Genomic DNA, 19,431 nt, shown 5'->3' on the forward strand with positions numbered 1-19,431 from the left:
TCACACATCTCAAAGGAAACATCAATGGCATAGAAAGTCTGCTTGTTCCCTTAGTAAACCTACATTGAAGCTCTTTCATAATTAAAAATACAACTGAGGCAAAAACCTGCGATAAAACTCTCCTTTAACTTTTATATAATATTTTATCAGCTGAACAACCTCTGAGTTTGAGGATCTGTTTATTTCAGTTCAAGCTTAATGTAGTACCTGAAGATGGTTTTCACTGTCACAAAGATAAAATTACAATCATAAATAAAAAACAAACAAAAGCAACAAACAAACAAACCCCAGCAACAATGAAAACAAACACAAAACCTCCAACACTCTGAATTCCAGAGACTTCAAGACATTTTAGAAGAAACAGAATTCTGGAGAGCTCTGACTACATCTAGTGGAAGCAAATGCATTTCATTCCTAATAATGAGCTGATCTGGTATCGTGAATGAAAAGGTCTTAACCTCATTAAAATACTCTGTAGGTCTAAACGGAATTGAGTTGGGCATCAGCTGAGATATGCAATTCCCTGAACATATAACATTTTTAAGACAGTCTGATTTCCTTGGAAGAAACGTTTGAGGGTCTTTTCCACCCATATAGCAAAATAGAAAAAGAGGAAAATTCCTTCAAATACTTTCAAAAAGGTAAATTTTTTGAAATTTACCTTTGAAAACCTACCAACTAGTAGGTGTTGGTTGTGAATAAATATTACTGCTCTTCTAGAAAACAGAAATTTTAGATGAATGTATAAAGTAAACCCCAACAAAGAACTCTGTGTTTTTACATTAAATAGGACATATATTGGTTAAATATATTTTGATTAGTGGACTGGCAATCATGGTGACAAGAAAACATAAAAGCCCAACAAATTCTTTAGTAGAAAAAAAGGAATTTTTGATGTATTTCCAATTTTTATTCTTATTGCATCTGCCGAAAATTTCATTTAATTAACAGCTCTGAGATTCAGTCTGTTCGTGTACTGACATACCAGAATCATGTCAAGAAAGCAAAATATGGAATTAACATCTCAAAACTGCATGTAATCTTTCCAAACCTCACATTTATTGCTCCCTCTTTCTGCAAAAGGGTGATCTTACACAAACACAGACGCTAATTCTTACACAAAGTTAGAGCAATTCAGAAGTCATAATTTTTCAAGCTACATAGTTTCTTGCTGTATGTTTTAAAACTTTTCCTTTTGATATCTGCATAGAAATTCCATAAAGTGTAAAGAAATGTATGTAGCTACAACCTTGTAACTAGAAAGGACATTATAATCATATTACTTAACTGTTGACAGGTCATGAAATTTTTGAGGGAAAAGAAGGATTTAGTGCCATTCTTTAATTACTTCTGAGGTTTGTATTTCCATAAATAAAACAAACAAAAGAAAATCATGGTTTGAAATGAGAAGTCACAAGCGAATTTAAAAAAAATTATTTTGGATACTTTTCCTAAATCAGTGTTCCAATTTAACAAAAGCCTTCAAATAGCCACTAAAATGTTACTGCTCTTATGAGTGAAGAAAAGATTAGGAAAATAAATGTGAATAATTATTTTCTGGTTTATACAGTTTAAATGTAACTCAATGTAATTCTAATATCACTGTTCTTGGTGTAACTTTCAAAGTGTTTTCTGGACTTGTCCCTAAGCTTCATTCACTGGTATGAAAAAAGGAGTATGGGTGGACTGAGTGGCACTGTTCAGTCTCTTTACCTATTTCAAATAAATGCCTTAACCCCAAATGTATAATTTCAATTTAACTCCTAGATCTTATATGCCCATTTCATGCAGTAATCAGATTTGGTGTGAAATATGTACTCTTATAAACACAAGTGTTTTATAAGCTGAACAATCAAAAACGAAAAATAAAATCTTTAGAGTTTCAGGATAATTTAACACGGGTTTGAACACTTCCCTCAACTGAGAAAAGAGATGGCCTAAACATCAATCATTTTATCTCCTACAATGGGCTGCTGTATAAAATATGTCAAATGAAATGGACAGCAATGAGAGAAAAATACATGTGTTCTAGAGCTGATAAATGTTCAAAATATTGCACAAAAAATTCATGTACAAATGATTCAGGAAAGGAATGGTGTTTATACAGATGTACAACACTACTGAACATTGACCTTGCAGACACAAAAATGTAAAGATTGAGGCCTAAATTAATTTGAAGCACATGCAGTATGTGTAACATATGCTACCTTGTTGTTTATTAACCATAAACAGCTGGATTTTTGTTTAAAGGAGATGTCTCCACACTTCATAGTCTAGAAACTGAAGTAAAGGTATTTATATTACAGTACAACATTCGAACCCTGAAGTCTTATTATCCCTGATTTGCCTTAAGCTTTGACCTTTGAATCTAACCTGATCATTGAACTTTAAAAGCTCAGAAGCTCTTTTTCATTCAGTTATGAAACACATTAAATAATATGAACATGAATGCCAATATGTAAGTAGGGCCATATCTTAATTTACCACACATAAGCAAGAGAACTGTATGCAAAAATTGAGAGAAGACTGACAATGAGAGTAAGTCTCCTCAGCAAAAATGTGCGTTAAATTTTGTTATGTTCAGTAAGAAAAAATAACCCTAACTCTAAATGGCTTCTAGAATATCTAACTGCTAATTTTTATCATTGTTTGGTTTATCAAGGTCATGCCAGATAACTTGTTTACCAAATCTCTTCACTAAATGATGAAAAATTACAGATATTACCTTCTGTGTCTTGCATATTTGCCACTAACATGACCACTGCCATCACAGCCAGGCGTGGGACAGCTGCAAAAGAGAGAATTAATATATAGGTGCTGGTGTGCTGCAGAAAGATTATCCTAAAAGCAGGCAAGCAGTAGGTATTACAGAGATGGAGGGCAACAAAGACAGAAAGAGAAATCAAATAACTGAAGGGGAAAAAAAAATGAGGGGATGCTTTTTATTAGCAAGTCTCAAGGGAATTAATTTCATCAGTGCAGCAGGGCATGAGCAAACCACCAATGAACTTGAAAGTGCATTATACCCATTAAAAGGCATGAATTTTCTAAATTGCTAATGGGGATACATTTTACACTCAGAGCACTAACCTGAACAGCTCTTGTATGGCTGGTTCCACGGGAACTGCAGAGAGATGGAAAACATATAAAAATTTATCATCTATTACAAGTACCCCTCTTCTACAGAAAATTACCAGAAAGGTTGTGTAAAACCAGGGTCAGAATGAATTGTGCAAAGAGATTCTGGAAGATGAAGGTCACCCTGAGCAGGGGCCTTGAGTGATTTACTGAAGCAAAAGACATACCTCGAACACCTTTGGAGCGTGTGCGATGGCGCTTCTCGTCTGCATCCACCTCCATCTGGGAATAGATTAGCAGGCAGTCAATGTTCTTATCCTGCATGCACAGACTATCAATGCACAGACTGATACAGTCTCTCACACGATTTATTGACACTATTTTAATTCCATTTTATCCTGTAAGGGAAAGTTCTCCTTACAGAGGATTTTTAGGATCTTTGTGTTTATTTAAAAACAGAAAATGCAGTAATTTCTGCTGTAAACCGTCAGTTTCTGTCCCCCACTTTCATGGCAAATCGTGTGCAACTAAGTGCTCATTCCTCTTTTCAAGGGGATACTTCTGACATAAACCCTTCATTACCCACATATATTCCAAAACAAGGATTCAATAGATTTCTATACAGTTGAAAACTAAAGTCAAGGGGTCACACACCACAGGTTGTTTTCTAACCAAACCCTTAACAGTGGGAAAGAGAGGAAGGAGTAATGACTGAAAATGAGATGAAGATTCATCATTAGACCTTCAAATACTTCATGTTATTTAATATGGCTTTACAATCTTTGCCAGCATGTTTCATTGTTTAGTTGTGTTTTTCAAGTTTCAGGAATGGGCTCACTTGCTACATGACTAGATCTTTATCTTCATTTTACAAACAGCTTGCCTATCCAGTGTAGCTTTTTGTGCAGTAATAAATATATAGAAATCTTATATATTTACCAGACAGGGGCAAGGCTGCAGATTAGATCTTGGAAAGTACCACAAACACTGATCTATACTAATTAGCATTGACACACTTAATTTCTTCTGATTTTACATGCAATTGTCATCAGACTTTAAAAGGTAAGCTGAATAGGATAGCTAGAGTTCAGGATTTTGTTCAACAGAAGTAAATTGCACTGAACTATGCTGAGAGACTGAGTCAGGGAAAATATATGCAGTAGCTGTATCACCAGCTCCTTTGGCTGTAGAAGAACAAGATGGCAAGATGGATCTACAGTGCTTCATACATAGTGATGATACTGTAAAGGTCACGAAGAACAGAAATAGACCATGGAGCTCTAGTTCCCCCAGGGGGAAAAAAAATCAATCACCCCCTTTATAGCAATATCCTTGGATTGATATCTGCTAAGAATGTCATATATCTCATGCAAAAACATGGAAAAGGGTCCAAGTGACTTGCAGCTAACCCTTTAATCACCTAACTTTCTTTGGCAGTACCTTAATGCAACTGATTTGGGAAGTAACTAGGAAAGAAGAAATCAGGAGTGTTTTTATAGAGGTCCCTCAACACATAACAGCAGGTAGAAAGAATCACCTCAACAAAATTTGTGGGTGACAGAGATTTGGTGAAAATAAAGTGTCACTCTCACAAGACTGTGCTACTGATGTAGTTCTCGGCAGTTTCTCGGCAGTCATCACCTGATTCCTGTGGTGTGCTGTACTCCACACTAAAGGGATGATTTAAAACAGGCTGATATTATAAAAGCTAATAGAGCACCAGCCTCTCTTAGGGGATTTCCGGTCAGTCCTCTGCATAACTTGGAGTGGGTTTCATTTTAAAATTAAGAAACCTATATTTAGCTATTTGTGTGCAGACACATTCAGAGTATAAGCTTCCATCTTCATCAACCAGTCATGCTATCTGAGATCCCACAAGGTATTCCATCAAACCTTCAACTTCCAGTCCAGAAAAGTATGGAAGGGTACAGATATATCCTTTGTTGTATCTACCAACCCTGTGCAGAAGTTTCAGGTATTCTCTGGCATCAGAAATGGCACTAACTGCCTATGCTTAGACGACTGAATTTACCTCTAGGTTAACCCAGCCAGCAGAGCTGGAGGACCAACCCCTTTGATCAACTACATGATGTTACTTCAGGCTGGATAAAATCAGTCTCTATGCACCTCTGTCTCTACTGTCTAACTCTCCATCAACTATTGCATAAACTTGGCATGCCTGTAGATACCTCCTATAGGCACCCTAACTGAATCTTAAACTTTAACCCACCCACAAATATCTATCCTACACTTTGAGTTCGCATCCTATCCAGTTTCTTAGCTCCAATGACTTGAGAGGCATTTGAACCTTTTAAAGCTGCCATATCAAAGCACATAACAGCTTTTCTGGAATATAAAAATTATTTACTACATGATGATACTCTTTTCTTTTTGCTAATAAGAAAAAAGTGCACTGTATTATTCTATAATTCTTGAATGTGTAAGGACTTGACAGGAGACCAGAAGCGAAGTTACTTGATCTTCAGACTAGTATGTTTTTGAAATGTTTGAAAAACATTATCTAGCCTCATTTGTCAATACTGAAAAACCTGCTGAAAGAACTATTATGATCTTAACCTGGAAAGGCTGCCCCAGTTATTGTGATAGTCTGTGTAAATTTATAAGGGACAAACTACAAAACAGATTTATCTGTTTTCCTAAACCAAAGTAAGCACTTCAAGAACACTGAAGGTAGTATAGTGCACTTTTAACTACACTGACAATCACGGAAAAAATCACTAAGTGGGAAAAGCCCCTATAAGATCCACACAATCCGTATCCAGAAGCAGGTCAAAGAAACAAAAACACTATAAAAACTGCTGGCACACAATGCTATTTTAAATTTTGTTGTGTATCCTACACTGTCTGCTGCTTCTTCAGAAAAGCACAAATTGACTTGCCATTGTCTGTGACCTAGATGCCCTCTCATTTATGGTAATGTGAGTCTTGGATGCTCTAGGATGCATCAAATGATGACAGGTGTCTACATTTAGTCAACGGAATTTTGCTTTACCTTGATATTTATATGCTTGCTCACAGATCTTTTTCAGTCATGTCAGAACTTCAGCTTTCATTCCTCCATGAATTACATTTTGAATGCTGGGAGCAAGAAACTTCCTGAAATTCTAGCAAGATTTGCATTGGTTCTGCAAAAGTAAAGTCACCTGGCAGCCTACCATTGCAGTCCTCACTGGCTTCCCTGGCATTTTCATGGCCAGGATCAGAACTCTGCTACCAAGACCATCAATCTCACATGGACTTCCTCATCACTTTCACATGCAGAAAAAGGAAATGTGGACCTTGGTCTCACAAGGAGTTCAACTTAGTAGTTCTATTTTTTTCATGACCTCTAAATTACAGCTCTATAGCTCAACTCTTACTTAGCCTCTGTTTCAGAAAAGAACTTGTGGACATGGAGGACATGCTGGCTAGAGTCAGTCTTAGCCTGGCATCTAATATTATGTATCAAAGCAAAGAGAAAGGCATCAGGAATAGAGAAAGAAGAAAATTTTAACCTTTCTTCAAAAAGAAAATCTAGAAATGAAAATGGAAAGGTCTAAGCTGATTAGAGAGTGGAGTACTTCTACAAGAAAAAGCTGAAAGAATTTGGTTTGCTAAGCCTGGAGAAGAGAAGGCCTCAGGGTGACTTAATTGTGGCCTTCCAGTACCTGAATGGAGCCAACAAGAAAGATGGAGAGGGAATTTTCACAAGGGCATGTAGTGACAGGGTAAGGGAGAATGGTTTCAGCCTCAGAGCAGGTTTAGATTGGGTATCAGGAAGATATTCCGTGAAGGTGGTAAGATACTGGAAGGAAGAGGCTGCCCAGAGAAGTTGTGTATGCCCGTCCCCTTCAGTGTTCAAGGCAAGATTGGATGGAGCTCTGAGCAACCTGGTCCAGTGGAACATTCCCTGCAGAGTCAGGGGGGTTGGAACTAGATGATCTTTAAGGTCCCCTTCAACCCAGGCCATTCGGTGACTCTACGATTCTCAGTTCCCGGAAGGAAAATATAAACGAGGTCTAGGTAGAAATTAAATCTGCGAATCAGAATTTAAAATAACTAAATTATTGAACATGCTTTACTTAGGATAATGGGACCTAGGAACTCTGTACCACCATTATGTGCATTCATGTTACTGAAGATTTAGAGAAACATGACATGAATAGTTAAAGTGCTCTAACAAATAAACCACAAAATGCTACACTAAATATATATTTTCTGAGCAAAACCAAAACAAATGTCTGTACGGTCACCTGCGTGCAGGCAGTAAGACTTGTTACATCTTACTGTACAGAATCATATACCAGTAACTACTACTACTACACACACACACAAACACAGGGTGCTTTTAAATTGTCAGTATTTGAAAGCTGGAAATAATAATGAGACAAAATGAGAAAAACACAATCTTAAAAAATTACTACAGTTGTGAGCAGCTGAAAGTATTTCATTAAATGTTAAAAATAGGAAAGGCACACAGTCATAAGAGAAGAATTCTTTAATAAAAGAGATTTGATCATTATTTGAAAATGTAGTAATAGTAATCAACAAGAATTTTTTTAAAGGGCTATTTCTCACTATTTATCATTTTAAAATCAAAGTCCCAGACAACATTTACCTCTCAAAATAAACACAGGCTAATAGATCTTCAATAAAATGCTGTTACTTGGGGAATGAGGGAGAATTGAAAAAAAATTCTGAAAAAATTATACTTGTAACTTTTAAAATTAACCTTTACTAACTGTTGAGGGGATGGTGTGGCTCACTAAGTTAATGTTCCTGATGCTGACCCTTAGAAATGTCATACAAAAGCAATATGGGATACAAGATGATGACATAATTAGCATCAGTCAACAATTTGTAATGGAAAATCGGTAATCAAAACCACTCGATACTGCACTTTGAGGACACTCCAAAAGTTGCCAGTAAAGGTAGCTATGTCAGGATACCATATCCTTAGATACTTTTGAAACATTTTGTTTTCTCTTACTGAGCATTCAGACAATAAGGTAAGTGCTTCATAAAATCAGCATATTTATCAATTAGGAAATATTTCTCCAGAAAAAAAATTTATGTATTAAAATATTTTTTCCAGAAAAATTATTTTGCATAGAAGTTATTTTTATACAAAACTAATTGTAAAAACAAAAAAATATATACTTAAGAAAAGCCTTTCTAATATAATCCCAAGACACACATTTTAGCCCTACAATATTTAGTATCTTCACCAGTACTCTGGAACATCATATGCTACTGAAATATGCAGATAATAGAAAAATTGACGGAATGATAAACTATGTTGGAGAAAGGCCAGTTACATACACTGGCCTGTGTCACTTGGCAGGCTGGATCCATCTGAAAAAAATGCGGGTTTCAAGCTCCTGTACGTATGAACAATACTTGTGGGCCATTCTTGAGAGACAGAAATCCCAGTCTGCCAGGCAGTAACACTGAAGTGAATCTGGACAACAAGGTGAGCACAACCAACTTCTACACTGCTGCAGCTGAAGAGCAGAATGTGATCTGTAGCTGCACATCCTTTAAGGCTGCATTAATTTTCCAGAAAATCACTGAATTTTTCAGATACGGTCAGTAACCTCTAAGAACAGAGAGCAAGTTTTCAACAGGACCTCATCTGTTGGCTTGCAGATACCAAGGCTTTGAGTCTCACCACAGAGCTACCTGAGCTCCTAAAAGTTTCATAACCAGTACCACTCTCCCAATCTCTACGTACACTCACATATCTACGATATGGACTTTCTCAGGGCTGCCAGCTGAAAATGATCAAGAGACTAAGTCTCCTTTCCAGGACAAACTGTGATTTTTGCTCCCTTGCGGGGAAGTAGTTCAGCAGTTTCTTCCCTTGATGGCAAGTACGCCTGAAAATGATCTTTCCCGTTAAAATTCTCAAGGTTTCTGAAATTCTAGCTAGAGGCATGGCAACTGCAAGGTTCAGTCCCAAGTTCCTAAATTTCCCAGTCAGCCAACACTTTCTGAGTGAATTATAATGGTTTCTCTCTAGCCATGATGTAACAGAAGGCTAGAAAGCCACAAAAGAGCTAAAGAACTTAGATCTGGACTTCTAAAATTTTTCTTTCTTAGTTGTTTTCTTACTTGTATTTCTTCAAATCCAAAAATTTGATTTGAAGAAATACAAACACTCTCAAAAGATGTCTAGTGTTTACTGAGGCAGAGAATTCACTGTCTCTTCTGTATAAAGTTCTGGGCTCCTCAGGACAAGACGGACATGGAGCTCCTGGAGAGTGTCCAGAGACAGGCAACAAAATGACTAAGGGACAGGAGCACGTCTCTTAAACAGAAAGGCTGAAGGAGCTGGGACTGTTCAGCCTCCAGAAGAGATGATTGAGAGGGGACTCATCAATGTCTGTCAGTATCTGAAGGGACGGCGTCAAGAGGATGTTTCCAGCCTCTTCTCAGTGGTGCCCAGCAATAGGACAAGAGCTAATGGGCAGAAACTGATGCACAGGAAGTTTCTCCTGAACATGAGGAAGAACTTCTTTACTGTGTGAGTGACTGAGCACTGGGACAGACTGCCCAGAGAGGTTGTGGAGTCTCTCTCACCGGAAATATTCAAGGACCATCTGGACACAATCCTGTGCCATGTGCTCTAGGATGACCCTGCTTGAGCAGAGAGGTTGGACCAGATGCCCCACTGTGGTCCCTTCCAACTTGATTCATTCTGTGATTCTGTAGATGATCATCCGTGATCTCAAAAATCTATGGAAATTACTGTTAAATTCTAGAATTACTGCATAATTGTTATTGTCAATCAAGAATGTTGCTTAAAATTATTAGAAATCTTGCTTTTCCCTAATCAGCAATATTAGACATACTCATAATATGATAAAAGTAAAATGTTTGGAGAAAAACATTATGATTTCCTGAAAATGTAATGTGTTTATTATATTAAAAGATGGCAGTTTGAAATACATCTCCGTGTCACTAAAGTTACTCAGTAAAGGCAGATTTTCAGCCCCTATGATGCAAGATTCAAATTTCTACAGGTAAGATTTCTTTATTATTTTTATAGCCAAAGTTTGCTTAGCATCTCTTTTTTTATAACTTAAAGAAAATGTTATTTCTTCTGTGTGAAAGTCAAATGAAAGGATTCAAAGAATTCTTTTTAATTTAGTGTCTCAAAAAACAAAACAAAATATGTCAAATGTATTTTCCACATTTAAAATGCTCCTATATCCATAATCAAAGAAATATGACCTGGAAAACAATGAATAGTTTATGTAAGCAGTGTATCCTATACTATATAAGTACTTTGTGCAGTCTTCCTAAAAAAACTGCCAACTGACCTTCTATTTCTCTCCTCAGAAAACAATAGGCAAATCCAAATTGTAACATAACCTCTTTTCAAGCATGTCTGTGTATTCCAAAAGAAATTAATTTCTCACGTTTGACTCCTGGTAATCTGAATATGTTTTTATAAACTGGGTATCTTTTGTTATATCCAGTTTAACCTATCTGTAAAATGAGACACTTATCAATCATTTCAATGGGCCCCAAATATCTCTGTTGTATAGCACTATCTGCTTCTGCAGGTTGTCCTCTCCCCTAACCAGACCAAACCTGAATCAGTAATCTTAATTTATGCTTTATTGATCATAGTTCTGTAAATTAGTTGCATTCTCGGATAAAATGTGTGTACTTGTGGATTAAAGGAGAGTAGTTGATGGCATTCAGCTCAGTTTTAACAAGGCTTTTGACCGAGTATTCTTGTCTTTCATTATGACTGTATTTGCAAAGTCAGTTCTTTAAAACCAGTTCTTAGCATTTCAATCATCTTGATTAAATATTGTCTATTACTGTTATTAACAGACCACAGTAAAATTCAAGATCTGGATTTTGACAGAAACCCGTTTGAGTCTCCCAAACACATTTAAGATACTTGTTTCTTATTTTAAGATCTACAAGACAAAAGAGACACAAAACTGCAGGATAGAAAGTTACTCTAAGAAGTTACTGGAGTGTTTAAGGAAAAGTTAGGCAGAAGGGAAAGTCAATTTCCTCTCCTTTCAGACTCTTCACCCCACAAACCCATGGCCTTCAGATGGACATCTAAAATTTAGTTCAAATATTTTAGAGTACCCTTTTCAGGAAATGGCAAACTTTATAATTACTGTATTTGAATCTTCCCCTTAGGAAAATACCAGCATACAACCAGAGCTGAGTTCCAGGGGGAACTCAACGAAGATAAAAATTACAAGTTGAGGGTACATAATACAAAGCAAACAAATAAGCATGTGGGTAAATGAATGACTAGAATATAAACTACTCCTTTGCTCTCTTTCCATTTGTGATGAACACACAAAGCTTTTATTAATATCAAGGAGAGTCCTTCTTTCAGAACAAAAGGAGAATAATCCTCAGGACTTGTTCTGAAACTTTGAGTAAGAGTCATTTTCCTGCTGTAATGCACAGAGGGAATCCAATCCCTCAAATGAACAGTGGAGGCTGCAGCCAGATCTGTAAATACAGCCCAAAATAAGCAGAATTCTGGTTAAACTCACAAGTTCCTCATATATCACCTTTTTCTTTTCTTTTCTTTCTTTTTTTTTTTTTTTTTGTTTGTTTTTTTGGGTTTTTTTTGGTGGGGGGGGGGAATATATTTGGGAATACATCAATGAAATAACCTGGGGGGAAGCAGGGAACCCTTTCAACTATTTCTCACTGGCCTCAGATTAGAGCAGAAAAGACCCAAAGTGCACAGAGGTCCTTTGAGCATCTTTCTCTTATTACTTCTTTTTATCTTGGATATGAGGAAGGAGAAAGAAGTGTGGAAAAAGGAGGTAAGAAGAAATAGCACTGGATCTACAGCACTTCCTTCTTAGGAGCAAAGATATCCACTCATCAGTCTGCCTCCATGAAGATATTTTGGATATGTCCAGTGAACAGGATCTGAGACATGTACCAGAATTTCCACTGGGAAGAAGACATCCAGAATATGTCCACACAGCTGAGCAACTCAAATTGCAACATCCTTCAACCAGTCCTTGACGGTGGTCCTGTGCCAGGCCACTCGATCTGTGAAAGGTCAGGGTGGTGAATGTCAGCACATGCTGACAGGACCTTGTAATACTGAAGACTCAGGAGCTTTATAGTTAGTCATGTTCATTTCCTCCCCTCCTATTTATAAGCATTTCTGACTGGGGACTTATGTATCTTTCACATAAGAAGAAAAAAAAGAACTGCTTTAAAGGTTTTAAAGTTCCTGTTACAATTAAAATTTTGATTACAGAGATAGGCTTAAACAAGTATTCACATTTCCTTGCATTTGATGCTGACATTGAAAGAAAGCAGTCTCTATTTTGAAGGCCTCCTAATATGAAATTAAATATAACAGAAGGAAAAATAAGGTCTACATATTTCTCCAGCACAGCCAGCAAAGCACTCAGAAGCAGCACAGATTAAAGCTGAATGTAAAATTTATAGTAAGAATCAAACAAAAAGTAAAGAGAAATAATTTGGACCTAAAAGAACTGTAATTTCCTTGTCATGAACAGAAGAAGCATACTTCTGCTATTAGAAGATGCTACTTTCAAGTGGGGGTATAAGCAACTTAAACCTTAGTAACTTCATAAAATGAAATTTCTTGAAGATTATTTTCTGTATTGCTGGTGATTCTGAAAAAAAATTGCACCAAATTCACTGAATTTATTATAGAAATTTTATTAGCATGATTCTATAAAAATCAAGACATTATAGTAATTATTTATCCAAAAGTCTTAGTTACACTTAGAATGATATAAAAGATGGGGCTTCTTGCTCCTTCTGTCTGGGTGGGTGTGTGGCTGTGTGCATGATATTTGTGTCCACATGAGCTCTCTGTCTGTCTAGAATCCGTGTGAGCAGCCATGTAAGCATATATTTATGTATATGCACATGTAGTGCACACATGGGCTTTGTGTGTTTGCTGTAAACGAATCTTCAGCCTTGCTCCCAGTTGAACTCAGGGACATGGATCAGGAGCAGCCTTGCTTCCCTTCGAGTTGTTGAATCTGGCATGATTCATTTTCTTCTAAAATCCTGTTCTCAAACACAATGTAGTCAAAAACAACAGATATAAGGCATCAGGAAGGTTATTTTTCTAATTCTAAATTTGAAATGTGTCAATTTGTTATATTTTGTATGGGAACAAAGGCAGAAAAATAATTTAGGTCATGGCAGACCTATTTTTTCATAGTATTATGGAAGGAAATTGGTAAGAAAAGTGCTTTGAAAGAAAAAATGGATTTAAATATTTCATTTTTAGAAATCAGGAAGCCAGTAAGACTTACTGAAATACAAAGAGTTAGATTTCACAGACATGGGGCTCACAATGTTCTACACTTCCACTGCTAGGCTTAAAACCCACTAACTTAGGGAAGGCACGCAAGGCAGGTGAAATCTCTATAAAACACTTCCTTGGCACACGTGTGCAACTTGTTCTTGCACACACTGTCTATGTGCAGGTCCTGAGGTATAATGTGCTCCAAAGACAGGTTTACATTTAACTCCTAGGATTTAACACCAAAGACTAATTTCACGGAAGCCCATGTTCTGGACAAGCTCCAAAACTGAGAAACACCTTCACTTAATATACATCTTAAAAGTATATACAATGGTCTTTAGGGCACAGCAACTTAATGAAGGTTTCCATATTTTTATTTGTCTAATATGTTTGCATCCATGTTTATCGAAGCACTGATTTCATTAACTGAAAGATACCTACCAAGGAAGGGCTGTAGGAGTTTTTCCTGTAACTCATTAAATATATTCATACTACACATCTTTGAATTATCATTACAATCCTAAGAGAATAAAGAACTGTGGGAAATCAAAGCACAGAAAACTCCCAAAACTGTACATGCAGGCCCAGATTTGGAAATGAATACAGGGTTTGATCTAAGACCTTGGAAGAGGCTTCCAAATTGAGAGACCTAAAGCAAGAATGTGGAGTTGTAGTTCAAGAAGAAGCATGTTAAGCTAGATAACAGAAGTTCTAAAAAGTTTTAAAGTTTAGCAATAGTACTTGTTATTAGAATTAGTAAGAAGTTTTAAGGTGTAGTAATGTAGGTGTGATGTTACATGATTTGTGTGGTGTTACATGATTGGTTAAGAAGAGACGCATTGCGGCAAAAACATGAAAGAAAAAACAATTATTGGTATAAAATATACTAACTTTGTGGCAGTAGTTTTTTGGCTAATAAACCTATATAAGGCATTGTAACTAGAGATACTACAGCTTCTGATGTAAGGACATTCTCACACTCGCTTGAGACTGAAGATTAAGAGCAATAGATCGTCCTTTTAAAACATCTCTCAGTGGTCCCGCCTCACCTCTATCCCAGTGAAGAACAAGCCAAATATGGGGCCTGCACCAATACTAAGGAGCATGCAGTGTACTACCTATCACCATATGCAGAAATAAGACCAGATGACAACAAGCCAAAGTACATTTACTGAAATTCAGGTCAAAGTGGTCATAACTTTAGAGTTTTAGCTTTATCTTTGAATGTCCTAATGACTGTAACCACGATCATGCTGTGTTTCAACCTCTTTGTTGCCTTGAATCACCCACATTTAGGTCAGGCCCAGAGGCTCTCTGATGGGGAACAACCTCCCAGAGCTGTGCTTGGCAAACTGCTTGGAAAAAAGCACACAGCTCTGCACAAACATTAAGTGACTGACTTGTTCCCACAGTTCAGCAGAAGCAGAGTTTTAAGTTAGAGCTCTTAAAAGCTGTAAACCAAAAGATCATTATGGAAACAAGAGGGGATAGGAAAGGCTTCAGCTTTCCCACTTTGCAAGGCAAATTTCACTTCCAAATCTGCCACAGGCTCACCCTGCCCTCCCCTCAAAGAGGGAATAGTGTTTCTGAAGTAAAAGTACGTTTACATGTGCTTCTTGTGAATTTTTTTCAAATTGGATTAGGTTTCACCCCCTCAAACTTACCTACATTAACTAAGTCTGTAATGAATTGAGGAGACTGTTGGTTTATCTTTGACCTATTCACCCTTTAAATAAGGAATGTATAAAAATATATTTTTTTTCTGAATACAAGGAGAAAATAGAACAAGCAATTTAAATGTATTTAGTACTGTCATGCATTATTTCTCACTGAGAAGCATACACAGATATTTATGATTAAAAATGCCCACAACAAGCTTTTATATAAGCCAGTCACCACATCCACAAATCGGTATTAGTGAGTATAAGTATGCTCCAACATACATATATGCTATTTGTCTTCTTAAAAAACTAGAATACCAGATTTTAAAATCTCATTTCTAGTGTCCCAAACTCAAAAATATATCACAACTAATACACATACTAAGGTTTGTTGATCCAGTTTTGCTTCCAGTGTAAAAAACAGTCGTATTTTCAGTGGTACTGAATCAGACTTAGTGATTGAAGAGATCTATAATCACTTTTGAACAAAACAGACCAAAGCACCACATGAAATAGGTATTATTAAAAATTGGGGACTCATGTTTAAGGTTTTGATTAAACACAATTAAATGTAAGCTAACTGTAGTGGATATGTACCGTGCAAAACACAAGTTTTTCAGATATAGAAAAGGACACATTTATTAATTTTATTTTTTTTTAATTCCAAAAGAAATCTATGTAGGCCTCGCAGTTTAGTAAAGAATCTGCACACTGAAAACAGGATAGTTAAAAAAAAAATCTTAGTCTGTTAAAACTAGTTAATTGCTGTCACTATTAAGTGAACAGACTAGCATCCCTTCTTCCCCATTCACTACTTCACAACAACAGAATAGTACAATTTCTGGTTTTAGGTTTTGTCTAATCACAGCAATGGCGAGAACACTATTTCAGAACTACATGGTATCAGAAGTGTTTGTTACTATTAGTGTACAGGGCATTTTGCTTTTCAAAGGGTACATTATAAATAGCTTACAGCTATTAGAAGTGCAACAATTAACTGATAAATTAATAAGGCAGGCAAGCAAAATATCAATCATGGCCCTTCTAACATAATTAGCATAAATTACACAGGATCACAGATTATTGAAGTTTTTGCATAAAACAAGAGCACCTACTTCAGTTGTTCAATAACTTGAATGCTTTTAACAATAAAACTATGCAACACAGTACTCAAAACATAAAAAAGAGACCACAAGAATAATGAATATTCATTGGTAATTTTCTGCTCAAAACTTGTTTATAGCAATTTCCAGGGTAAAAGAAAAAAAAGGAAAAAAAGGAAAGAAGAAACACAGCCCAAATGGACAGGGTTTTTTAGCATAATGTACAGTAAACCTCAGATATCTTCATAGGACAGAAATGACAACAAGTGTAGTGATAACTATTGCACAGTGACCTTGTGGCCCACACAAGGCCTGAAAAAGTGCTACATTAAAGTAGGCCTGTTATTACCAGCACAGTTAGCAATTTGGATGATTGAATGACTTTTAGAATGCAATTAAGCTAGCATAAAGAGTGTCCCTTTAACTCCTGGAATGAAAGGACATCCAGGAAGTGATTTTATTTTAATTTATTAATACATATTTATTATTTTTTTCAATTTTCTTTCATTTCTTGTTGTCACTCTGACATCAAAGCACCTGTAAATTCTATTATTATAAATATGGATTCTTTTAAGCAAATTGAAAAGCACATTTATTCTTAACAAGGCACAAAACAGATAACCTGCTTCAGATTCTTATGCTGTCCTTTTTGGTTTCAAGATCTAGAACGAACTGTTGTTAAATAATTCAAAGCGGTCAAACAAGACCAAATTGGTAGAACAATCCATATTCTGCCCTCAGTTAAAACTTTGCTTTCTGACTTGAGTTAATACAGTTATTCAACAGTGAGAAAGAATCTGGCTAACTCTGTTCATGTTTGTATGCTATGAGGATAAAAGAATGAAAACCAAAACTTTCAAAATTACATCTCCGCATCCTTAATGTCAGTTTTGTGACATACTCTCCTATTATACCACCAGCCACACAGGACCAACGGTGTAAAGATTTTATCTCCTTGATTCATGTTGTAAAGATGGGAAACTGCATCATTAGGTTTTGTTTTGACAACTAGGTGAAAGGACTGAAGTGAATTCTGCATAAAAAGAGGTCCCTTTCATCCTTGAGTAACGGAGATAAACCTAAGAAGATTTATGGAAGAATGTATGTGCATTATTTTACATACACTCTGAAAGAGTTGATCTGATGCACGACAAAGACAGTGTTGTAAAGTGCAGGTGCTTCCCCACTTCCTGGGCTTCTTTTCTTCCCAAATTTTACATTAAATCCTTAACATGAAATGTAGTATCTGAGGCAGCATTTCTGAGGAGACAATATACTTTTAATATAGTTATTATGCTGTCTGGGTGAGAGAATGTTTCTTGGCAAACGCAAAGAAAGCCATTTATGCAGAAAAAGCATTCTGTCTCCCAAAGCCATTGAAAGAGGACATCCAAAGTTCTGGCTGTTCTTACCACCTATGGGAAAGGAACAGTGCCAGCAGCAGGATAGGAATCTGCCTTTATAAAATTTGCAACAGCAAAAAGGCTCAGATGTTCTAATTATTGAGATTTTTATAAAGTTTTGACAACTTCTTGCATAAACCAATGGCTGGCATGTCTACAGAAGACCTCCAGAATAAAAAAAGGTCAAAATTGTTCAAAGTTTTATCAAAATAATTAACACCACATATTATAAAGGTATAATGCAAGATTACTCTTCTGAACTGTACATCCTAAAGAGTTGATACATGATGCAAGTATCACACACCACTATTATACACACCAAGAACTAAAACTAAACTCACATGCAAACTCAGATGTGGTAAATATATATACATATAGATGTACAAATGTAAGAGTTAAAATATCTGAAAATATGCCTCTACTCAATAAAAGGATAGACCACATCAATGTGCTGAAAGTCATGCATGCTTGCTCTGTATATTAGACCACACTGGCCCATAATGAAATGTAACACTCAGATCCTTGAGCTCATGTCATGTCCCACTGACATAAAAACTGAAACATATTTATCTGTTTATACTGTAAGTCTTCCGGGCAGGGCATATGTTTGTACAGCACTTGGCAAAATAAAGTTCTGGATTGTGATTGCAGTCCATATGCACTATAACACTACAAGCAATACAACTAATTACATGTGCATGTACACTCATGTTTTCAAAGCCCAGCAGGAATATTTAGCCTAACAACTCCTTATGCACCAACGAGTAAAGGAAGAGAATGTATGTACTTTACTTGAAATCGTTCAACCGTTTTCATGCAAACAGAGAAGAAAGCCAAAAAAAAAAGCAAAACTCTAGGTTAGAGCTTGAGCATGTCCAGCTCTGCAGTCCCCAAAACAAGCACATTGATCAGAGGAAGAAAATCCAGAGGAGGGCCATGAAGATGATTGGAGGGCTGGAGAACCTCTCCTATGAAGATAGGCTGAGAGAGCTGGGGCTGTTCAGCCTGGAGAAAAGGCAGCCCCAGGGAGATTGCAAAGCACCTTCCAGTGCCTAAAGGATTGAAATCTACTTGTGAATATCTCTAGAACCTTACATGAATTTCCACCACCAGCACTTCCACTCCGAACCTTCAGAAAGCATGTTTCAGCTTCCTCCAATGACTGGTTTTAGCACTACAAGATTTTAAATATTTAAGTTTCTATTCCTCTGTTTTGCTTTCTGGTTATCAGCACTTTATGTTACAGCTCTCAAGCTTCTCTTTGCAACCAAAACACCTACAAATACTATGTTTTTTAGAAAATTACATTTATGTGCAACTGATGTTACAAATAGCATCCTTCAGAAAATCATCTAATATTATTAATTACTGTTTTTCAGAGAGCTTTTTCATCCTTAAGACACAGATGAAGAGCCTTCCTCTAAAATCTTCATTCCCCTCTTCCAAAGTTCTTCAAAGCTGATCTACAATAGTATGGTTATGGAATTAGCTGACTACCTACAGGATGCAGTCACAAATCTTAAACTCCATCTAAATCCTAGAACCTTTATTTGCTATTGCTGAGGTGGCTCCTAGAGCTGAAACCCAGGCAGTAGGAAACTAAAGGTACAGGAATTTAGATGTACACTAAGATCTTTGTATTTAATCCATATTTTCACAAGTTTTATTCAAACTTATTTGAAATCATTGAGGACATCTACAGGTAGTTTATATAACAGCAGTTTTAGAGACTACTTCCTCTGTTGTTCTTTCTTCTTTCTTGATTTCATGCATCACACCCGGTGTGAATTGGAGCATAACCAATCTGAGGGAGGAACTGTCTTTTAATCACAGTTGGTATCTTCAAATTAAATTTTCACATTAGGTCATAGTATTCCAGTTTCTGT

The 19,431-nt window shown here is 36.4% G+C and overlaps 1 protein-coding gene across 12 annotated transcripts in view; it reads right to left on the reverse strand.

Moving 5' to 3' along the window:
* MYT1L (myelin transcription factor 1 like) overlaps positions 1-19,431 on the reverse strand; it is a 303,729-nt gene that overhangs the window by 126,925 nt on the left and 157,373 nt on the right. For all 12 annotated transcript variants that reach the window (XM_066179860.1, XM_066179851.1, XM_066179856.1 and 9 more), the window contains exons 3-5: positions 3,306-3,360; positions 3,091-3,124; positions 2,726-2,788 (exon numbers count right to left, since the gene is read on the reverse strand). In XM_066179860.1, coding sequence (XP_066035957.1) covers positions 2,726-2,788; positions 3,091-3,124; positions 3,306-3,360 — 152 coding nt within the window. The remainder of the gene's footprint in view (positions 1-2,725; positions 2,789-3,090; positions 3,125-3,305; positions 3,361-19,431) is intronic.

Source organism: Chamaea fasciata, unplaced genomic scaffold (genome assembly GCF_029207755.1).
Source record: "Chamaea fasciata isolate MVZ Bird 193981 ecotype frontalis unplaced genomic scaffold, bChaFas1.0.hap1 SCAF_3, whole genome shotgun sequence".
Classification (NCBI taxonomy): Eukaryota; Metazoa; Chordata; class Aves; order Passeriformes; family Sylviidae; genus Chamaea; species Chamaea fasciata.